General features: G+C 42.9%; 1 protein-coding gene across 2 annotated transcripts in view; it reads left to right on the forward strand.

Moving 5' to 3' along the window:
• The window catches only part of MYO18B (myosin XVIIIB), a 263,608-nt gene that overhangs the window by 125,819 nt on the left and 113,129 nt on the right, over window positions 1–24,660 (forward strand). For both annotated transcript variants that reach the window (XM_024239878.3, XM_054543243.2), the window contains 6 exons: window positions 2,873–2,997; window positions 6,015–6,169; window positions 10,316–10,439; window positions 11,352–11,552; window positions 16,066–16,176; window positions 18,707–18,811. In XM_024239878.3, coding sequence (XP_024095646.3) covers window positions 2,873–2,997; window positions 6,015–6,169; window positions 10,316–10,439; window positions 11,352–11,552; window positions 16,066–16,176; window positions 18,707–18,811 — 821 coding nt within the window. The remainder of the gene's footprint in view (window positions 1–2,872; window positions 2,998–6,014; window positions 6,170–10,315; window positions 10,440–11,351; window positions 11,553–16,065; window positions 16,177–18,706; window positions 18,812–24,660) is intronic.

Genomic DNA, 24,660 nt, shown 5'->3' on the forward strand with positions numbered 1-24,660 from the left:
TTCCCATTTCACAGAGGGTAAAGCTGTGTCAGGCACACAACGGTTACTGAATGGCAAGAAGGCGAAAGGACTCTTGGTTTTACCCAGGGATATTATACATTTGTTCAGTAGTGCCAGGAGTTTCTGGGGGTGTCCTTCTTATACAGTTTCCTGGAGACCTCGTGATTGGATGGCATGGTGACATCTTTGCCACCTTGTCACCATGCCTCTTACTCTCCCCAGCCTAATGGAGTTGGGTGAGAAGGATATCCAGTGGGTCAGCTTCTATAAAATGTCAGCATTATTCCCTCCGTGTGTCCAGAGAATTTGTGCCCTTGAAATGTCAGGGACACTTATGGAGATCAGGGGTCTGTGGAGAAGAGACAATGCGTATTTATTTTCTGCTTCATTCTTGTTCTTCTTATCCTGGCTAACCCCGTGACAGGCATTTACCAGGGAGGTTAATACAGATGAGTTTGAGGCTCTCTTATAAGCGAGACCCAACAAGGTAGGGTACACATAGGGAGAGGGGAACATGTTGGTATAGAATCAGCAGTGTGGGACAGTCTCTGGCCTTGGAGGTAATTTCTATAAAATCCCCAGAGGGGCGCCAGTGTCAGTTCCATCTGCGTGAGATTCATGTCTAAATAATGCTTCCCAGTTTGTTTTCCTCTATTAAGATTGGGGTTTTAATGAGAGGGGGACATGTGCTTAGCTCATGAGCACATTAGTCACAATGCTATATAGGCTCTCAGCTCTGGATGCTCATTCCAAGAAGCCAACCCATAAATATTTTGTTTTTCATTATGAAAGTAATACATACTCATTATAGAAAATGTCTAAAATATAGGAAATTTGAAAGAAACAGTAAAACATTTTAATCGTATGATTGCATTGGTACCACAACCACCTCTATGGTTCAAGATGGAGTATGAATTATTTAAAAAATATGTTTTCCTTTATGCATGGCTAAATATTTAAAGAGAACCTTTTGTGATATGCACTCAGCACTGAGCTGAACACTGTGGGGTTTACAGAGGAATTTTAATTGGGCCCTGCTCTCAAGATATTCACAATATAAATGGGGAGATCAGGTAAACTCAGGAAAACACGTTGATTAAGGGTGGCACTCATGGGCAGGGAGGTTGGAGGTAGAGATGAGCCTTGAAGGAGAACAGTTTCCCCTCTTCTTCGTGTTGCCCACTCATGCCACTTGCTCTATAGCACATCATAGCACAGAGTACATGGGAAGCTGCAGAAATGCTTTCTGCTGCTGCTTCTTACTTTTGCAGGCCATGCTGCTCGTGATTGTGAGGCTTTTCCTGGTGGAGAGATAGTGTGCTTTTCCCATCATGATGTTTTTACCTTGGTGGAAGCTTGAACAAGCTTTAACTCTTTATGATTATACCATCCTTTATTTGGTTAATGATGTAGAAATCTCTATTTAGGTCACCTCTTTGAAGAACTTAATCCTACCATCCATCACTCTATCCATCCACCCATCCACTCATCCACCTATCCACCCATCCATCCATCCACCCACCCATCCATCCATCCATCCATTTATCCATCTGCCCATCTACTCACCCACCTATCCATATACCCTACCACTTATTTATCTATCAATCCATGCATTCATCCACCCATGCACTCACTTCTCTGTCTACACTAACATCCATCCATCCATTATTCCACCTACCCAACCAACTATTTATCCATTAATCCTCCATCCTATCATAGTCAAACATCCTATCCATTCAACTATCCACCTTTCCAGTGGAAGTTATTGAGCATTTACTATATGCCAGGCATTATAGCATATTCTAGGAACACAGTGATGAACAAAACCAGTTTGTTGTCTTATTAATTTTGGTTCTCTTCTGGATTTCTATAAGCTTCTTTATGAAAGCTTTGATCATACTAGGCTTCAGCTGTCTTTTTACTTGTTTCCCTTGCTTGATTATTCTGGAAGGTGGGTGGATATGGCTTCTTCTTCATTTCATTATCCCTTGCATCTTGTACAAAGTAGTGTGCTCAATGAGTGTGTGAATGGATGGATGGAAGGATGGATGGATGGATGATAGATGAATAAGTGGTTGGTCTCTATCTTTAGTCATCCACTTGTGGAATATTTTCCACAACTTCATTAACTTAATGGACATTATTCTATTATTCAGATAGTCAAAAGATAAGACATCTTAGCCTAAAATAATCCATTCTAATCAGTCAAACAGTTTTAATCAAACCAGCAAATAATTTTTTTGAGATGTTTACCAAATCAAAGGATTTGATATCTATCTTATCTTGTGGAGACATCTTCTGAACAGTTTAGTAGTCTTGAATTATTGCTAGTTTACTTATTTGTTAATTCCACCAACAGCCAATGATTATATACTCTGTACAACCCAATAAAGTTGGCCAGTAGGATGACTCTTTTTACCTGGTTATTGTATTAGGTTCATTAAGCAATCCATGAGCTTGTATCAACATGTATGGGAATCTGCTTGTAGGGAACTCTTCCAGAGGGTGTGAAGGACTCACAGATGACTGAAACAGCTCCCTTGCCCTTAACGATTATGAAATTTACTTGGAAAAGGGAAGATATGAATGCACTTATAGAGACAACTAAACAGTACAAGGCAAGCAATCTTAGAAGAGTGAGCAGTCAAGAACTTTAGACAGTTGGAGGTGGTCAGGACAGGCTGCCTGGAGGAAGCATTATTTAAAACTCAGACTTAAAGCATAGTTTCTTGGTCCAAGGTTGAAGTTCAGGGGCTCCGTGAATATTGTGAAATTGCATGCCAAGAGCCAAGAAAGTGGAGGAGAGCCACTCTCACTCTTGCCTTACACTCATTTGGTCTTTTATCCTGGTCTCCCTGACTCCGTTAAACAGCAGACGAGTGGCAAATGCGCTTCGACTGTGCTCAGATGGAGAACGAGTTCCTCAGAAAGCGTCTGCAGCAATGCGAGGAGAGGCTGGACTCGGAACTGACAGCCAGGAAAGAGCTGGAGCAAAAGGTAAGATGTGGGGATAGTCTGGGCCACAGAAGTGTTAGAGAGCGGGCAGGCTCTCACCTCCACTGTGGGTGATCGAGGTATTAGCTGAGCCTGGGGAGGAAGGAAGAGGACACAAGCCACTTCAGGTTTTTCCATCTCCACTGTTATTACAAATGCTGGTCACTGTGAGACATGAAAAATATTTTGTCTGTACATGTGGATCTTCTATCCAGAGACTGCTCTGTGGTGTAAAGAACATGGACATTAACTCAGGATATCTGAGTTCCAGTTCCATTTCTATGTGAACCCTGTGGAAGTCACTTTAACTCATGTTTCTTATCTATTACATAATTATCAGTGGTCTTAAAACCGTCACATTTCCCCGTTGCCTCTGTTCTGATCTGCTACCTGCATCTCTCATCCACACCAAAGCAACAGCCTCCTAGCTGTCCTCCTTGCCTCTGGCCTCTCCTCTCAACCACCTGCCCCAGTGCAGCCAAGGAATGTTTCAGAGTCTCTTTCAGATCGTTCTATGATCATAAAGTATGCTGACTCTCATGGTGGATTTTTTTCCTTGCGTGTTTTGTAAATTTTGTTTTTGAGCTCATCTTCAACAGGTTTCTCTTCTCCTCCCCCAGTAGTCCCAGGTGTTCTGCATTGTGGAATGTTTTTTTTTTCTTTCACAGTGAATTTTTTTGTGTGTATTTATCTATTTTTTATTGTGAGTTAATCTTCAGCAGGAGATTTAATTTTTTTTAACATTCTGTTGATTTCGATGGGAGCCCTTTGATAACAGGGTCGTGGGTGTATTCTGCTAGAAGAAACCCTTTTGCACTTTCTTTGGCAGCAGTCCCTGAGATAATGCTAAATTCTTGGTCTCAGATTTTTTGCAGCATGTAAAAATTGTCGATTGGGTCTCTAAACCCACATGAGGCTTAGACCTGGGGTTTAAAATTCTTATGAGAGTACTTCTTCCCCCACCTAGATCCAGGGTGAAAGCAAGCTTTCTTACCCCCTTCCAGGCCAGCAGGTGGAGCTTTTATTTTCTCACTGAGGTGCATGCAGTTCTTTGAGGGGTTTGTCAATGCAACGGTCTTCATTCCAACTCTTCACCTTCCATGAACCCAGAGCCTTGTCTCCTGTCTCTGTCTGGGCATTGAAACACAAACCTCTATCCTAAAGGACACTTCTGGATCTATCAACTGCTCTTCCCCCTCATCCTGGCCGCCATAATATTAGTATGTACCATTATTGTTAGGGCTTTGTGTCCTCTGCATTTCTGATATCCTGAAATTTCCTTCTTTCTTGAAGGTGGCATTAAAAATCTAATGCAATCTTATCTATATATAATATAATCTTATCTAGCCTTTCTAGATGAATGTACAGTTTGGTCTCTTTGCTTGTCTTCTGTGGCCTCCAACTATCCCTCATCTACATTCTAACCAGTTCACACTCTAACAAATGGTGTGCTAGTAAATGGCTCCCTGGAAAAAAGAAAAAGCCCTGATTTGTAGCACTTGCCAATTTCCCTGGTGTAAATACTCCCACTGTGGCCAATTTCAAACTACCATTGTGATGTCACTAACATGGAATTTGAAAGGGATGCACAGAATTAGCTCTGTGCATCTCTTTCAAGTCGGTAACAGCCGACTCCAGCACACCACTGATTCCAGCCACACTCAGTTTTTTTTTTTTTTTCTCCTTCCAAAAATGCCTGATTCTTTCTCACCTCTGGGACTTTGCATATGCTATTTCTTCTTCCCCGAGCAATCTTTCTTTTTCTCTCCTGCCTAGATATCTCCAACTATTCTTAAGATCTTAGCTTAAATGTCACTCTCTCCAGAAAGTCTTTGCTGACGCAGATTGGGTTGGGAGTCCCTGAGTTGTCTTCCAAAACACAGGCCTCATCATGCTGTATTGTAATTACCTACTCACTTCAGTCTCTCCCATTCGATATAGGAGCCATAGGGTGGAGGTTATGTTTGTGTATCTAGTCTGTTCTCAGCGTGAGCAAAAAGTATCATGTGATTGCCTTGCAGAGGTGGGCCTGGGTGAGATCACATGGGATTTTATAAACAATGGAAGTGACTCTTGATGTCCTCTATGCTGGTGGTGATGATTTTAGTGGTCGCTTTCAAGATGAACATTGCATCGTGGTCCTCAAGAGACATCTTGAACCATAGATAAACACAGATGGACAACTGCAGGAAAGCAGCCCAGTTCTTTAATAACAAATTATAAAGTTGAGTCAGTTTCCCTAAGGAAGGGGGATATTTATGCTACGTTAAAAAGTAATAAAACTGCAACCTTTTCTGAGCAGCAGAATGTAAGAAAACATCCCATTTGCCTTCAAATACTGAATTTAGAATTACAGGCTTCATTAACTCAGAGTTTTGCTTATTTAAAGCAATTCTTTAATGAGGCCATTTCTTCAAAGCCAGTGCACTGACTTGCGTGCTCTTTCCCAGATCTAAACTAGGACATTTGGGAGAGTGTTTCCTGTAGGAAGATGCAAGAGTCTTGATTTTGTTTGTTTAAGGCTGTGTGCATTCTGGTATTGATTCAGTCCATGCAAAGTGCCATTTGCTGCTTTAACCTTTAAGGCTTGTCACTTGGGATTCCGGGTCAGATTTTCTAGGTGTGTCATTTTGGCTGCTCTGTGGCTAATCCTCACATATCCCTTCTGATCATGTCGGCTGGTGGGGATATGAGTTATCTGGTGGCTCAGGGGGTCATCAAGTTGAGGCAGGGTAGGTAAAGTCTGTGGGTGCATTGGCTGGAGGTTTATTGAGCGAAAGTAAAATCAACCTTAAGAGATTGATGGAATTATCCCCACTTTACCTCTGAGCAAACTGAGGCTCAGAAAAGTAGCTTCCTGGAGGTGACCCAGGAGGAAGGTGGTCAAGACAGGGTCTCCCCATTCCAGCATCTGCTGTTTTCTCATTACACACCTTGGAAATAGCAACTCCTTGAAATACAAAGTAAAAAGCTCGTTCCATGCCCACAGAGCCGGGTAATTCATTCTATTACTCTTACAGCTCGGAGAGCTGCAAAGTGCTTATGACGGGGCCAAGAAGATGGCTCACCAACTGAAGAGGAAGTGCCACCATCTTACCTGTGACCTTGAGGACACCCGCGTCCTGCTAGAGAACCAACAAAGTCGAAACCATGAGCTGGAGAAGAAGCAGAAGAAGTGAGTTGCGTCTCTCACCATCAGCTGGGCTGCCAGGGTGGGCTACATTGGAGCTGGGGTTTTCTGGGGTATCCAGGTTCTCCTTCTAACTCCCTCACTTCAACTCCCCTGTTTTGCTCTAATCTTCCTCCTTGTCCCCTCACACCTTATTCCTGTATGGTTCTCCTAAGAATCCAGCAAGAAATTATTCTTTTCTCTTGGCCAGCCTCAACTATGTGGCCAATTGACCTTGTGACCTTGGGGAATTTCCTTTGCCTTTCTGGGCCTTAACATCCCCATTTGTCGAGTGAAGGGTTTGTTGCAGACGGTCAAGACAGCATGGTGATGAGGAGCCCAGGCATTGATATTAAAGTCATCTCATTCAAGTCCTGAAGGTGCCTCTTTCTAGATGTGTGACCTTGATTGAGCAGGTCATTCAGCCCTTCCCAGCCGGATTCCTTATCCGTAGGTTGGTGATAAGATCGCCCCCTTGTGCTGAGGACTAAATGATGCAGTCAGTACATCTAACTGGACTGATCCTGGTTCGTCTTCCTGTTGGTGAAAATTGGGCTAGAGAATAAGGAGGAGGCCAAAATATGGCCTTCTCATTTAGGACTTGGACTCTCAGATCATGTGAGCCATTCTGGCAGAGACTGGGCCTTGTGCACCAGCAAGATGCTAATCTTGAATCTGCACGGTGTGGTTCCCATGTTTGCATTCCCTTTGGGTTGCTGTTACAGTGAGGCGATGGTGGAGCCTGGATTTGTACCCAGATTTGCACACTCATAGGCTTCTTCATGCAAAACCTCAGAACCTGTGATGCTTGTACACCTTGGCTGTGTCTAAAGTTCTCCAGCACACTCGGTGAGGGGAAAGGTATACAGGGGTCCTGTTTTGAGCCAGCCAAGTCCGAATGGAGATGTCATACTAGGCAAATAAGTGGGAAGCAGCCTCTTTTAGAAGGCCCGTGATAAAATACAGAAAAATGTTCCTGTGTGAGCCAAGATGTGAATTTGTGGAAACTGCCTCCTTTCCAAGAAGTAGGAAGCAGAATTATATTTCCATGGAGGTGGCATAGATTTTGAACTTGACCTGCATTAAATATTATTTCTCTTATTTATCCTTCAGCTTTCCTTAGCTGGCTTCTTCATCTGAAAAAGGTCTTTGGGGGATTGTTAGCATGCTCTCCATCCCCAAAATAAGAAAGGTTTATTTTTTGTTTATTGATACCTCACTCTGTTCCCCTTTCCACCTCCCCATGGGTGCTCTGGCTGAACCTTACCCCTGCAGTGGGGAAAATGGCTTGGCTCCATCTTGGCCACCTGCTGTGTGTCCTTGGCAAACAACACCACCTCTCTGGGCCAGAGAGTGACTGATGGTTCAGATGAGTCCTTGGACTTAACAGGTCATCTGATCTTGAAGAATGGCTCTGACATATACCCCTGTCTGTGAAACAAGATGTTTGGACTCCACATCATTCCCCAAGTTTCTCCCAGCTGTGACCCTCTTGGCCCCCAACTATGGGTTCTACTCCTGTTCTGAGAGGCCTGAGGGTTTCAACTCTCTGATGAGTAAGGGGCCAGCCTCTGGAGTTTGTGCAGCCAGAAAATTCCATCTGTCTGGTCTTTCCTTTTCCCTTTGGACAGAATCCCTCATTCCAGGGACTTATGAATCTCCCCAGGATACCCCCCAAGCAGAGTTCCTATTTCTTCATATTTGCACGCCCTCCTCTCAAAACTGAGCTTTCTTGTGATGCCCTCTGCTCTGTTACCATCTCTAGGCAGAAGCTAATTTATGTTTTGTTGCCAATTGCAGATAGCAGGCATTGCCTTTCCAGGTAGATTAGCATTTTATGTCTCAGTCTAACTGTGGAAGTTCAGGCAGAATGACTATGGTGAAGGGAAAATTTAGAAGTCAGTAATAGTTCCTTGCATCTCTCAATGCTTAATTGAAATGTAGATGCAGCTGCCTCCTGAGTTTGCTGGGCCCAGGACAGAGTGATGCCTCCACATTCGTAGAGTTCTCTGTTTCCTGCTTTGGCTTCTGAGCTCAGAGTGGCCTGGGATGGTTTCATTTTGGTTGGATTGTTTGTGGCATGATTACCCTATGGGTCACAAAGCTGGGTTCTGAGGGCTGATGAAATTCCGGGTAAGCCCCGTGCTAGACTCACTGATTCCCACACTGAAGTGTGGCTGGGACCCAAGGCCCTTTCTTAGCAGATTGAAGGTTGTGTGCAAACCTATCTGGCCTCAGGCAATTGGCTGGTCAGTGTGGGCTGTTTGCTAGGAGTTGGTGTTTGTAGTAGCTATTCTTTGGCATCAAGTGGCCTGTTAAGTCACGGACTCCTCTGCACCATCAGTTACTGTCTGGTCCCCACTGTCTTACCTCACCTGTCCCAGGAATGAACAGGTAGATGGGGGAGTAGCTAAGACACTAGGGAAGCTGAGCCCAAGTCCACTTCTACCACTTTGGAATTTGGGGCTGAATCACTCCTCCTCTCTGAGTGATTTCAGTTTCCTCTTCAGTGAATGGATCGAATAATATGTTTCTTGCTGAATTGTTGTAAGGACGACATGGATCCCAGCCCGGGACCTAGCACATTGGGACTGCTGGATCATCACCCTCATCACAATGCTTCCATTCAGAGGCAGCAAATAGTGCCCCTTGAATGATGTCACCAACAGCCAATCAGAAAGCTCCTGAGCTGTTCTAACAGGAGGGCTCCATTATGATTGGGTCTCTCAGGAGTCTGAGACTTTGAATGATAGTCTAGTATTAAGGAACACTGGATAATCTTATAACAAGGGAGACTTCCTTGTCACCAAAGGCCAAACCCCATGCCTACTTCTGCCATATCAAGATCTCTGGAACAATGGGACTTCCTGTTTGGGCCAAGGGCAAGTGACTCAAAGTCACACCTTACTGAGGCTTGGCAAAGGCTTCTCTATTGGTTTCCTCACCTGTGATACTGCGAGGAGGCTGAGACAACTGAACAGAGTGACGTAACATCCAGGAAGGGCTTCTCACCCAGTGGTCGTCACAGAAGGGCGGGACGGCCCCTAACAAGGCAGTAATTCCCTGGATGACTTTCAGGAGGACTGACTAGTCTTTGTGTTTTCTGCTTGAGAAACAAATGAGGACAAGAATGTATATATGTCCATCATTTTATTGATAATCAGCATGCTTTAGTATGGCATATGAGAGTATAAGCCAGACAATATGTTAAAATATGAAATGTAGAATATCCTCATTCTACTTACATCCATTCATTTGTTCATTGGTCAGGAAATATTGGATGTCAAATGGGGCCTGGTAGATTTAAGGGGTCTTGACATATGCTGGCAGACCAGATAGATCAGGTTTTTGGGTTGGTTTTTTTTTTTTTTGAGACAAGGTCTTGCTCTGTCACCCAGGCTGGAGTGCAGTGGCACAATCATGGCTCACTGCAGCCTTGACCTCCTGGGCTCAAGCGATCCTCCCACCTCAGCCTCCAGAGTAGCTGGGATTACAAGTGCATGCCACGATGCCCAGCTAATTTTAAATTTTAAATTTTTAAAATTTAAAAATTTTAAAAATAGAGATGGGGTCTCGCTTTGTTGACCAGGCTGGTCTTTAACTCCTGGCCCCAAGTGATCCTCCTTCCTCAGCCTCTCAAAGTGTTGGGATTACGGGTGTGAGCCACCATGCCTGGCCACCTTTAAAATATATCCTTTATTCTATATCTGTATATAGTTTTATTCTATTTTTATTTTTGTCCATATATTTTTATTAGATTTTAGGGTTAGCATTTAGATTAGCATTTTAGTAGGGAGATGATGGGGGCAGCAGAAGTCTCGGTCTAACAGTGGAAATTCAGGCAGAATGACTATGGTGAGGGAGAAATCTAGAATAATAAGTATCGAATATTTTTGTGGCAAGTCTATCTAAACCCTAAAAATTGCTCTGTGGTTTTTCAGATTCCCACCGTATATCCACAGCCTTATGTAAAAGCATTGAGAAAACTTCCAACTTCTCATTCTTTCTCTCTCTCTCTCTTCTTCCTTTTGCTCCCTTTCTCATGGTTCTTGGGAAACTAGTGGCCTCTCTGCAGCCCCTCCCTGCCCCTGCCTCAATCACTCCCCTGCCCTCCTGCCTACGGGGCCCTGACATGTGCTCTGCTTTGCACAGGTTTGACCTCCAGCTGGCCCAGGCCCTAGGTGAGTCTGTGTTTGAGAAGGGTCTCCGTGAGAAAGTGACCCAGGAGAACACCAGTGTCCGGTGGGAGCTAGGCCAGCTTCAGCAGCAGTTGAAGGTAAGGGATGGGGGGCACAGAGCTATCTTGGCTCTTGGTGGCTAAATCTCAGGAAACTGCACCGTGCATCTGCTGCAAATGGTGATAGAGAGAAAACTTCACAAGGGTATCCTGGTCTGTCAAGCAGCTGGGTCCCAGTGTGTCTTAATAAAATAGCAAACAGTGGCTGGCAAATTGATAATCAGACTTTGTTTGAGCAAGATTGATGTCTTGATCTTGCTTCAGTTACCTGCACAGGTTCTGAGGTGCTTACCTGGGAGGTATAACAGGCTCAGCAGAGAATGAGCTAGCTATAACCTTGTCCAGGAGCAACGCCCTGGTCCATGCAGGCTCCAATGCAGAGAGATTTTACTAAAATACAACACGGGTGCCTCACTCAGCTGCTCCTCATCCTTTTGTGGTTCTCTACTACTCGCAGGAGAACCTCTGAGCGCTTTAGCTTGGCATTCAACTCCTTCGTGATCTAGCCCAAAGTTATTTGATCCTGGAGCTGACTTTGTAACCTGGAAGAGTCATTTCTGAGCACTTTGTCTCCCTGCTCCAACATCTCAATCCCAGCCTCAGACGGCACACAGGGAAGCTTTAGCTATGTGCCTCCACTTCCCTTACAAATGGGGTCAACCCTACCTGTAGGTGCTCTGAGATCGAACTCTAGGGACAATTTACTCCAATCCTACCTCCCACCCCCAACTCCATGCCCACCCCCAACTCCATGCTCATGAGCTATACCAAGAGCAGCCCTTGCTGGTGTCCCACAGGGGGCGCTGTGAGGGACGGTGCAGTCCAGGTGGAGACGGCAGGCATTGGAAAGTGGAAAGCGCCGCTCCAGCCGCAGTTGGTTGTAGAGGTATCCCTGGGGGAGGAGGGAGGCATACTCATGTGACTCCAGATCTCTGTCCTCTGTCTCTGTAGCAAAAGGAGCAGGAAGCCTCACAGCTGAAGCAGCAGGTGGAGATGCTACAGGACCATAAACGGGAGCTGCTGGGGTCACCCTCTCTGGGGGAAAATTGCGTTGCTGGCTTGAAGGAGAGGCTGTGGAAGTTGGAATCCAGCGCCCTTGAGCAACAGAAAATCCAGAGCCAGCAGGAAAACACCATCAAGCAGCTGGAGCAGGTAGGAAAGCCCTGTCTCAGGGCAACACCCTGTCCCATGTCTCCAATGCAGAGTGATGTTATTAAAATACAACGTGGGTGCCTCACTTGGCTGCTCCTCGTCCTTCAATGGCTCCCTATTATCCCAGGGAAACTTTAAGCTCCTAAGTCTGACATTCAGATCCTTCCTGATCCAGCTTTCTCCTGCAAGGTTCAGTGTCACCTCCTCAGAGAAGCCTGCCTTAATCACCTTGTAAATAGCTCCCACTATGTTGCATTAATTTCCCATCTCCTTAGCTGGGTTGCTTTTCTGTCTGGTACCCGCCATCATATTAGATAGTATTTTTTAAAAATTTGCTTTATGCCTTTCTCTCTCATTAACATATAAGCTTCATGAAGTCAGATTGTTTTTCTGTTTCTCTTGCTTCTTAGTGCAATCCTAGAGCCTAGAATGAAGCCAGGTACATAGCTGATGCTCAATAAATAGCTGTTGACCAAATATCTAACTTGCATTGAGTACTGTCTGTGTACTAACCTTAGCCCTAAGCTCTCCCCACACATCTCATGAATCTCCACAAGAACCTTATGTAGGGAGATCTTAGTATTATCCCCACTTTACAGATGTGGAAGTTGAGACTCAGAGACATGGAGAAAGTATCAGGGATGGGATTTGGAACCTATGTCATCTGACCCCACACTGCCTTGAATGTCTACTATGTGCTAGGCATTGTGCATAGCTTTGAGGCAGATTGAAGTGCTACTCTTTGGGAAGAATAAAATAACAAAGGGAATAAGACAAAAATATCCAATACTCTTATACCAGCACCCTCTGCAAAGTACCAGATGAATATTTTATTTGTCTGCTTGCTTATTTATGTACTTACTTGTTTACCTCGTTCTATAAATAATTTGAGGCAGCTTACAAGATACATGTATAATAGAATACAAAAATTATAAATAAAACAATTCAAACCAGAAAAGTACAAAATAAAATAGACACTAAGGAGGGGGGGTGGGGGCAGTGAATTAATATGCAGATAAAGCAAAACATATGGTCTTACACACATAATAATTTTAGCTCTAAAATTCCTGGTGGCCAGAAAGAAAAAGGAAATGTGAGTTACATGCCTGAGATTAAAAAAAAAAACCAACAAAACACTTTTTCTAGGGGAAGTAAGGCTTCTTCTGATGCTTGGCTCTAAATGAATTTCTCTTGTGGGATTTTGTAAAAGGCAATTATTTTAAAGTGTTTTTTAAAAAAATGCTGGGGCCTCCCTTATGTGAGAAAATGTGACCAGGTGTCATGAATGTGTAAAGCAGATGAACTCTGAGCAGCTCTGTTAAACTGAAGTGGGGATGGGTGGGACAGGGCTTGGGGGAACCAGGGGTCAGCTCTGCTTCTTGCTAACCACTACTCCATCAAGACGGAGCCTGGTGAGTATCAAGACATGTGGGTGGTGGTGGGTGTGGGGGAACAAGATCCAGAAAGTCTTGGATGCTCACTAAGGAGCGATAAGGAAGATAAGTCTTTTACTCAGTCAGCCTGTATTAAGTTCTTCCTCTGCATCATGCACTCTGTGGATGCTAAGGGTGCAATTGCAAATAAGACAGACACAATCTCTGCCCTCCCAAAGTTTATAGTCATGTTTAGTGTTAGGGGAATGTTGAACTTGAAGATCTGGTCATGACAGCAGGGTTGGGGGAGAGATCGGGGAAAGCTTCCTGGAGGAAGTGATGTTTACTGAAGAGGGAAGCTGGAGGATGAATCAGAATTGGCTGAATGAGAGAGTTCTAGGCAGGGGACCAGCCTGTGCAAAAGCCTGAAGACAGGATAGTCGTAGGATATTCAAGGAGCTGTAATACGGGGTCTTTGAGACAGCTTGTTGCCTGTATGACCTTAGGCAAGCTCCTGTTTTCTCCAGACATCAGTCTCCTTATCTGTACAATCAAATATGGAGCCTTATCTCTCCCCTAGCTTCCTGCCAACCACAGCTATGAATCAGTGAAGGTTTGTGAAGAAGGTGGAATATCTGTGTAGGTCTTTAAAGGGCATGGATGACGGTGCAGTGCCATGTAGCAACCCAGTGTTCCTTGTGTTCCTTAAATGAGCAGGATCTTCACAGAGCCAAGAATAAAACAAGCCCTCTTGAAAACTGTGTTAACTCTTTAAGATACCACTGGGGGACCACTTGGTGCTTGGAAGCAAAAATGTATTACCATGGCCTCGGGGACCCAAAACTTAATGCAGCTGCCTGAATTTCCATGCTCAGTTCACCCAGGAGGTGAGGCTGACTCAACACTTTTATCTGTCTTCAGCTTCACCCATAACCTCAGGCTGCATTGTGCCCTTGTAGACATCCAGTAGATATTTATTGATTATAATACAACACTTTTTCCAGGGAATTTTATGTTAACTCGTATAAGTTTGACATAAATGGTATTGCAGATGTCAAGAATGTCCAAGAGGCTAGAAAAAATGAAAAAGAAATATTATAGTTACTTGCTCAGGCTCCTTGCTTTTGGATTATCTTCTCATAACCCCTGTCATTTTAAAGGAAAAAAAGGCAAGAAGTTGACATTTAAAGTGAGCCTACTTTATGCCAGGAACTGTAACAGGGCCTCTGACGTACACTATCCTTTTTGCTCCTCACCACGGCATGGCAGGGAATATTATCAACGTTTTAAAAGACCCAGATTGTTTTTTCTGAACTTAATTTCCATGTTGGGGACAGCACTTGTGAAGTTCCAAAAGCTTGATGAGAGGTGCTGGGACAGTAGAGTAAATGATCAGAAAGTTATCATTTCTACAATGTAACCCATTGTATTAGTCTGTTTTCACACTGCTGTAAAGAACTGCCTGAGACTGGGTAATTTATGCAAAAAAGAGGTTTAATTGACTCACAGTTCCACATGGCTGGGGAGGCCTCAGGAAACTTACAGTCATGGTGGAAGGGGAAGCAGGCAAGTCTTACATGGTGGCTGGCAAGAGAGAGTGTGTGGAGCAGGAGCAGTCAAACACTTATAAAACCATCATATCTTAAGAAAACTCATTCACTATCATGAGAAAAGCACAAGGGAAACCACCCCCTGTCATCCAGTCACCTCCCACCAGGTCCTTCCCTTGACCTGTGGGGATTATGGGAATTAAAATTCAAAATGAGATTTGGGTGGGGACACAGAGCCTAACCATATCACCCATCTACGCTATTGAGTTCCAAATGCTTTTTCATGATCCAGTAACATTAAAGAGTATAGATAGATAAAGGAAAGCTTCAAAGCTTTCTTGGGCCCTGTACCCTGGGGATTCTAATCCAGTAGGTCTAGGGTGAAGCTCTGCAATTTTGTATGTTTTAAAAATGCGTTTGTAATTCTAATGTGCCACAAAATTTGAGAAGCCAGGGCTTGGGCCAATCTGTAAATCATGCAGATCAGGAAAGTGAAGTCTTGAACTAGACCTAGAACTCATGACTTTTTTGCCTTCCACTCTAGAACCCTTTATACAACATCACACAGTTCCAGTGTTATGCACGGCTCTATGCCTGTTGCATGTGTTTTGGAGGTTCTTGTTTAAAAGACCCAGCTCATTCATGGGATCACAGCTCTTAATTATGTCAGGTTGCCGGGGAGGGAGGGGATAGTCTTTTCTGTTTTTGAAATAATGGGGAAAGAGAAAGTAATATTTATGTATCAGATACTGTGCTAGGTGCTTTATATCATCTCATTTAATTCTCATAGTAGCATTCTAAGACGGTTGTTTTCTACAGAGAAAGGGGACTGACCTAGAGGTAAAGTGAATTTTCTAAGATAACATTTTGGGCAAGTCATCTTCTTTTCCAGGCTTTCATGTCTTCATACACTTTTGTCCTACCATTCATCTACCTATCCACCCACCCAGAAAACCGTCGCTGATGCCTGCTCCAGGAATGAGAAATATGTTTCATCTGAAGAGTGTTGAGAAGGGGGCCGGGCACGGTGGCTCACACCTATAATCCCAGCACTTTGGGAGGCTGAGGCGGGTGGATCACCTGAGGTCAGGAGTTTGAGATCATCTTGATCAACATGGAGAAACCCCATTTCTACTAAAATACAAAAATTAGCCAGGTGTGGTGGCTCATGCCTGTAATCCCAGCTACTTGGGAGGCTGAGGCAGGAGAATCACTTGAAGCCAGGAGGTAGAGGTTGCGGTGAGCCGAGATTGCGCCATGGCACTCCAGCCTAGGCAACAAGAGGGAAACTCCATCGCAAAAAAAAAAAAAAAAAAAAAGAGTGTTGAGAAGGATTCTGAGGCTGCATCTAAACTCAGTGGGAAAGTGTGATTGATGAGTGATGTCTGTTATAAGCACAAGAATGGATAAAGGCAATATTTAATCTATTTACCCACTGTTTGTGATCTTCCAGAATGCCTAGGGCAATAACTTGACTCTCATTTATGTATTCCAAAAATGAAAAATGCAATTGGAATGCCAAGGATGACATAGAGGGCTTGGAGAGTTAGAGTGGGTCACCCTCACGTGCTGTCCTTGCTGCCCCCGCAGCTCCGCCAGCGGTTTGAGCTGGAGATCGAGCGGATGAAGCAGATGCACCAGAAGGACCGTGAGGACCAGGAGGAGGAACTGGAGGATGTCCGTCAGTCCTGCCAGAAGCGGGTATGTGAGCAGTGAACACAGCTGTGCCCTTGGATCCTGGCAGGTCTGGTATGGATTCCCTCTTCCTTAGAGTGAGGAGGAGGACAGGGTCTGGGATCTGGGGACAAGCTCTTTCTGCAACCATCTGAGACCTTAGCTTCGAGGTGCCTTCAAAGGTGTAGGAGTGGAAATGCCCATCTTAAATATGATCTTGGAACTTCCAGAAGCCTCTGGAACTGTCCAGCATAATGGCTCAGAGATTTCTACTAAGTCCCCGTAATGCCATGTGACTGATGCCAAGGACTTGTAAATTTCAATAATAGAATCAATTCTTTCTTACTATTTTCCTTACAAGTCAAATCATTTCTTAACATTTTATCCAAAGTCTTTGTACCCATTCCAAACAGTGTGTAAGAAAGCAATAACCCCTTGACATGTTATCACCTAGAAGCCGTCATTATTACTATTTTAAGTGTTCTTTATAGCTCTCTTTCACTCTCTATACACACATGCAGATTTGCAGAGATATCATTTTCACTAAATGAGGCCATGCGGTTCTGAAACTTGTTGTCTCCGCAGTTTGTCATGGCCTCTTTTCATGTCTGTAAATACAGATCTAACTTATATGTTTAATGGCTTAACAGTTTTTCACCCAAAGCATATCCTCTAACTTATACAGTAAATCCCCTATCACTGGACATTAGGTTGTTTCCAGTTTTCTGCCCTTATAACCAGTGCCGAGATAAACATTCTTAAAGCTGTATTGATGGATGTGAAGGGAGGATCTTCAAAGTGGAATTGCTGGAAAGCTTCGGGTTAAGCCTCGTTTAACAGGTTCTCACATGTACTCTGTAATGACCTTCCCTCCATTCTCGTCTCCTGAATCATACCTGTGTACAGAATACACTCAGCTTTGCCTTGCTTGATATATAGTTTTTGTTATTTCGTGTGTTTTTCAAGATTGGTTTTAGCTTTTCCACTCTTTATTCTAAAAACATATATAAAGAGAGTGCCCTGTATTTCTCTCCGTCCTAAACGTAATTTCTGAAACGAACTTGCTTTCTATAGAAGTGACCATCAATCAGTACTTTTTTCCCCCTCCATGGGTCAGGAGATGGAATCTCTCAGTCCCTGCCCATATTCCTTCAGGTGAAGGTTGCACACATTTCTGGTTTATTCTAAGAATGCCTCAAAGTATGGTGTGTGCCCTGAGCCAGGGCTCCAATGAGTTGGAGATGTGACCCAGACTCTCCTGAGGCTTTTCTCTGGATAGATTTATAAAAGGAGGGAGTGAAGTCAGAGAAAGGTGTTTTTCTCCTTATGACAAATACTGATATTGACTTCTCATTCTGGTGGCTGCTCTGTTCAGTCTATCTCTCACGTTGGCAGGAAATCAATAGTTAGTGACCTGGGTGGGAATGCTGGGGCTGTCTGGGGTGGCAGAAAGAGCTGGGGTCAGGAGACAGGACACTAACTCCTCTAAACAGCAACTAATTTCAGAGTATGCACTTCGGATTTTCCCTGAGTCTTAGTTTGCCCACCCGTGAAATAGGATCTCTGATGGCATGAAGTGGAAATGGAGGATGGATAATGTATACAAGAGAGGCTGGTGGGGGTGGTCTGCAAAGCACAGCCACAGTAGGGTATTTGCTCTAGTGGGGAATGTCTGTGTTTGCTGGGTAATTGCTGAGAAATCAGAGCAAGTTGCAAATTGCTCTGACTATGAGCAAGTCGCTCATAGTCAGATGTCTTAGTTCAGGCTGCTGTAGCAGAATACTATTGTCTAGGTGGCTTAAACGATAACATTTATTTATCACAGTTCTGGAGGCTGGGAAATCTGAGATCAAGGTGCTGGCAGATTCAGTGTCTGGCGAGGGCTCTCTTCCTGGCTTGCAGACCACCACCTCCTGTTTGTACACTCATGTGGTGGAGAAAGAGAGCGGAGGACAGCTCTCTGGTGTCTCTTCAGGCACTCACCCCACCATGAAAGCTCCACCTTCATGGCCTCATCTAAACCTAATTACTTCCCTAAGGCCCCACCTCCATATACCACTGCACTGAGGGCTAGGGTTTCACCGTATGAATTTTGGAGGGACACATATAGTTTATAACACCAAAAAATCTCAAATGCAACTTCTTTACTGTATCATTGTGTATTTAATAAAGGAGGGGGATGCATTTTTGATATGTTGGTTATAATATGGTGCAGAGCCTTTAAAAATCAGAGTGCAAAGACTTGCAAGTATTCAGCAGTGGCCATGACTGCAGGAGAGAGGCATCTCTTCTGTTGGGGACCTGGGGGAGGGGGTTTCACAGTCAATGGCGAGGGGTTCCCCATCATTGACCAGCCCTCCCTACTGTTGTCCAGCTCCCAAGCTTTTAGGCTCTTAAATTCTCCCACAGAGACACTACCACCCAATCACTAGGGCAGCCTCATGGAACAAAGCCACAAGCTCTACATTCCTCCGCCTCCTGAGGGTCCTTGCCTTGTGGGATTTGTCCGGATGGAGTTCATTTACCCTGTGTATGTTTCCGCCCTGTGTATCCACAGCTTCGTCAGCTGGAAATGCAGCTGGAGCAAGAATATGAAGAGAAGCAGATGGTCCTTCATGAGAAGCAAGATTTGGAAGGCTTGATTGGAACCCTCTGTGACCAGGTAAGGGGGAGACATTGGCAGACATTCAGAGGAGTATCTCAGGGACCTATTTGAGAGATGGGCTCACAGGGAGAACAGCCTGAGAGATACCCTCTCCTCCATCAGCTCTGTTCCCACCATATTCACTGGCTCTTCAGAGGAGACCTTCAGGTGCCTGCAAACAGCAGGGTTTTTTTAAGAACCCATAGGGAATAAAGAGAGTGGGGCCAGCCAGGAGCAATGGATGAGGCTGTCTTTGCCTTCAGCAGCTGTTGGGATCAGAGTCCACCAGACAGTCCTTCCTTTAAGGGGATGTATGTGATTGGCCACTGCACACATGACTGCCCTCCTGAGAACATGACTTTTGCTAGAAGCAGTCAGTCTTGGAGCCAGGCAAATGTAGCTTTAAGCCCCAGAGGGACCACTTCTGTCTACGTGGCTTTGAGTGAGCTAGTTAACAGCTCTGAGCTTCTGGAGGGTGGAGCCTTATGGGGTTGTGGCTATCACTGTACACCAGGGTTCTCAACCGCCCTTCAGTGTACACCAGGGTCCTCAACTGCACCACTATGAACATTTGGAGCTGGGTCATTCCTCGTGGTAGAGGGCTGTCCTGTACATTGCGGGATATAACGCAGCATCCCTGACCTCTACCCACCACATTGCAGTAGCACACACCTCAGTTGTGATGACCAAAAATGTCTACAGACATTGCCCAATGTCCTTTGGGGAAAAAAAGTCAACTTCCCTCACTACTGAGAGCTGTTGCTGTACTAATGTAGCCAGCAGAGCTCAGAGCCAGCTTCCGATTTCAGAGTTGCAAGGAATGGCTCTTCCACCTCCCAGATACTCTATTCCCTTCCTGTGCTGCTGCTGCGTGAAATCCCAACACGGGAGAGGAATGCCTGTGGCTTCTGTGATTTATTTTAAAGTATCAAAGGAGTGTATTTTAATGTATTTGCTTAACATGGGCTCGATGTCTATTAATTAGTAATGGTCTTCTTATCAATATCCTTCCCTAAATTTATTAACTTTGTTCACAAAACAATGTGGGCCCACTTCAGGTGATCATCTTGGGCAGCCATGCCTTGGATGAAATAAATGCTTATTATGTATTAAAAAACAAATTGATTTAATGAGTGAATTCCACAGCAGGGACGCACGCAGCAAGAGTAAGAGTTGGAAGCTGAGGGAGTCAATATAATCTTCCTTCTTCTCTGGGTTTTCTAATTTTCCAGCCAAGCAATTGGGACCATTGAATTCAGAGCCATTGAGGTGGCTTTTCTTCAGCATCAGGGCAAGAGAGCACAGCCCAGTACCAGATTCTAGAATGATAGAGGGGAATCACTGGGAGAAGGTTGCGTTCTATTCAGCATAGTCTGAGAAAACAGAATAGATAACCTAGTAAAGCAAGGTTTTTATACAAATTGCAAAAATAAATTTTACATGTAAAGAGAAGGTAAGGTTAAGTGAATAAAAAGCCAGCTTTGTGTTAGTCACCAAGCTGGATCCTTTTAATAAATTAGCACTTTTGATGATTTTAAATGTTTTTGTTATGACCTTTGCCAAACCCATGGAAAAGCAGAACAAATAATGTAATTGGTGTTTATGAACCAAGCACTCAGGGTTCACATAAATTAACATTTTGCCATTTCTTACTCAGATGTTTTTAAGGAAACAAAACGTTTTGAGAACTGTTGGTGGCCTCTTTATGTCGCTTCCTAATCTCAATCCTGGCTCTGCTTTCTCTTTCTTTCCTCCCTCCCCAGATGAAACCATTCCCCGGGGTTTGAAGTGTATAATTCCCCTGAATGTATATTTCAACTTCAGCCACGTGCAGCAGTATGATTCTGCACTTTACTTTGTCCCCCTCTGGTCCGCCTCTATATTGTGTTTTTGAGATTAGTCTATAATGATACATGCAGCTCTAATTAATTCATTTCATTTCTACACAGCATTCATTTTTAAAAATCTGCTTCTTCTATTGGTGGGTAGTTAGTTACTTCCACCCTAAAACCCCAAACTGCAATGCATAGTCTCATATCTGCCTCACTGTGCACATGGGCAAGAGTCTCTCCAGGGTATGTAGCTGGAAGAGGAATTGCTGGCTCCTGGGAATGTCCAATTTGGGAATTATTAAATATCGCTCAGATTGTTCCCCAAAGTGATTGCAGCAGTTTCCACTGTCACTAGCCGTGTCTGAGATTTTACTCCTTCATGTCCCGACCAACATGCGGCAGTGTCAGACATTTTTAAACATTTTTTCCAGGTATCAGGTGCTAAATGGTATTGCGTGGCCCTCATTACTAGGGATGCTGTGCATTTTTCACGTGATTGTGGCTTTTTCTTTTCTTTTCTTTTCTTTTTTTGAGACAGAGTCTCGCTCTGCCTCCCAGGCTGGAGTGCAGTGGTGCCATCTCAGCTCACTGCAAGCTCCGCCTTCTGGGTTCATGCCATTTTCCTGCCTCAGCCTCCTGAGTAGCTAGGACTACAGGCGCCCGCCACCATGCCCGGCTAATTTTTTTTTGTATTTTTAGTAGAGACACGGTTTCACCGTGTTAGCCAGGATGGTCTCGATCTCCTGACCTCGTGATCCACCCGCCTCGGCCTCCCAAAGTGCTGGGATTACAGGCGTGAGCCACCACGCCCGGCCGATTGTGGCTTTTTCTTATGTGAATTGCCTATTCATAGAAGTTTGTCTCCTTTTTCTCTATTGATCGTTCATGATCTTTATACAACATGCGAATCCATTTTTGGTTATGTATTTTGCAAATATCTCCTATACTATGGATAATTGTTTCACTTTGTTTATAATGTCCTTAGCTTAATAAAAAATAGTTTTAATACAGTCGTGTTAATCAAGCATGTTTTATGGTTTTTGCTTTTATATCTTAAGATACTGTTCTTTGAGTTCACAAAAATGTCATCATGTGTCTTAAAAGTTCTAAAGTATTGCTTTTGACATTTTTAGGTCTCTAATCCATCTAGATTTTATTGGGGTGCATAGTGTGAGGTAGGAATCTATCTTCCTCAATATGGATAAAGTATGTTTTAGTTCATAATTTTTTTCCTGCAATTACCATGTATGCCTGGGTGTGTTGATGAGCTCCTCATTGTGGCTCATTGGTTTTTTTTGTCTATTTCTCCACCGTATGTTCTTCATGGCTGGGTTTTGATAACTCGTAGGACAGCTTACCTTGACTGTTTTTAAAATTGCCTGTTTTATTGACCCTTTAATCTTCTTATTTAGATTCTACAACAAAACCCGATGTAATTTTCATTGGAAATGCATTGATTTACAAGTTAGTTGGGAACAATTGACTTTTTTTTATATTAAACTATTATATTATTGCATATGCCCTCTCCATTTATTTGTGGCTTTCAATAATATTTTATTATATTTATCTATACAGATCTTGGACTTTTTTGTTAGATTTATTGTCAGGAAACTTGTAGTTTCTATGGCTATTATGAACAGAATATTTTTCTGTATTCTATCTATATTTTAACTAGTCATTGTGGCATATGGGAATACCATTGATTATCATGCATTAATCTTGTATCTAGCAAACTTCCTGAACGCTTACTATCTTTCATACTTCATCTATAGGCTTTTTTGGATTTTCTGCCTTGACAATCTTTATCATTTGAAAGTAAGAATAGTTTTGACTCCTTTTTTTTTTTTGAGATGGAGTCTCGGTCTGTCCCCCAGGCTGAAGTGCAGTGGTGCAATCTCGGCTCACTGCAAGCTCCACCTCCTGGGTTCACACTATTCTCCTGCCTCAGCCTCCCGAGTAGCTGGGACTACAGGTGCCTGCCACCACGCCTGGCTAATTTTTTTGTATTTTTCATAGAGACGGGGTTTCACTATGTTAGCCAGGATGGTCTCTATCTCCTGACCTCGTGATCCATCCACCTTGGCCTCCCAAAGTGCTGGGATTACAGGCATGAAACACTGTGCCCGGCCAGTTTTGACTTTTGACCGTGGATTGGGGCAACGAAGATCTCAACAAATTAAAAAAAAATGTTATACTTTCTACTTCTTGTTTCTTTTTCTTACCTTATTTCATTTGCCTCCAGTATAAGATGAATGGTAGAGAAAGATATTTGACATCCTTTTCTTGTTCCTGACCTTAATAGGAGTGCTCGTAAAGTTTTGTAATACACATATTTGCAGTGTATTTGATAATTACAGTGATGCATTGCTTAGTGACAGGGATGCTTTCTGAGAGATGCATCATTAGACAATTTCATCATTGTGGGAACATCCTAGAGTGCGCTCACACAAACCTAAATGGGATAGCCTTCTACATGCCTAGGCTATCTGATATAGTCCATTGCTCCTGGGCTACAAACCTGTACAGCATGTTACTGTACTGAATTTGGGAGGCAATTGTGACACAATGGTAAGTATTTGTGTACCTAAACATATCTCAACATAGAAAAGGTACAGCCAAAGTATGGTATTATAAGCTTATGGGACCACCGTTGTATATACAATCCATCGTTGATGGAAATGTAATGTGGCACGTGACTAACTTTAATAAGGTTAAATCAGTCTTGTATTTGTAATTTTCTAATATCTTAAAAAAAGATGTTATTGAATATTATATACTTTTTCTGCAATTGTTGATAATCTGATGACTTGCCTCAATCTATTAATGTAGTATATTTTAGATATTTAATGTATCCTGATGTATTTCCTAGATAAACCTTTCTTAGTCATATGTTTTCATTACACAGCTCTTTTGGATCGCTAACAGTTTATTTAGGATTTTTGAAACCAGGCACATAAGTAAGATTGGTTTATAATTTTTTTCTCTTAGACTGTCTTTGTCAAGTGTTGTACTAATCTCATAAAATGAATTCACAACTATTTCTGAGACAATTTTTTGTAAAATTTGGATCATGCAGTTCTTGTAGATTTGATACAATTTGCTTGTAACCCTATTTGATTTCTGTGTCAAAATGCTGTAATCATAATTGAACACAAATTCAGGTATTATTCTTTTCCTTATTGAGTGAACTTTGGTAACTGATGTTTCTAGACATTTATTATTTCATCTAATTTTTCAAATAGGTTGACATAAAAAAAGTTCATGGTATTTTCTCGTTATTTAAAAAATTCTACTGTATCAGATTATTTTCTTTTTAATCATAATGATGTTTACTTTTGAGTTTTTTTGTGGTTGATGATGATTAGCCTTGTTAGAATTTTGTCTGTAATCCCTTCAAATAACCTGCTTTTGTTTTATTTTTTCTTTGTTGTGTATTTAATAGTGTCTGACCTTATGTTTGTTTCTTTTTCCTTCTTTTTTCCATTGGTTTAGATTTTTGTTCTTGGTCTTCAGTTTTAGTATTAAAATGTTTAACTCACCTTCAATATTTTTTATCCCACTTAAACTGTTTTCTTTAAGATAATACATTTAAGATAATACATTTACCTTGAATTGCTGTTTTAGTGCCATCTACTAAGTGTCTTGTTGTATCTTTTGTTCTTTTTTTCTTTTAACCTGTAAGTTATCTAGAACTTGAGTTTCAAGTTTATTAACATTTAGGATGATTTGGAGTAACTTTCTATTGTTAATTTTTAATTTAATGGCATTTAGGACAGATAACATGGTAGAATGCATAACATCTTTTCTTTGAAATTGTTGAGATCTCTTTGTTGCTCTAGTTATCGGTAGAGTTTAATAAACGATTGTGTGTGGCTGGGCACAGTGGCTCACGCCTGTAATCCCAGCACTTTGGGAGGCCAAGGTGGGCAGATCATTTGAGGTCAGGAGTTCAAGACCAGCCTGACCAACATGGTGAAACCCTGTCTCTACTAAAAATATAAAAATTGGCTGGGTGTTGTGGCGGGCACCTGTAAT

Source organism: Pongo abelii, chromosome 23 (assembly GCF_028885655.2).
Source record: "Pongo abelii isolate AG06213 chromosome 23, NHGRI_mPonAbe1-v2.0_pri, whole genome shotgun sequence".
Lineage (NCBI taxonomy): Eukaryota > Metazoa > Chordata > Mammalia > Primates > Hominidae > Pongo > Pongo abelii.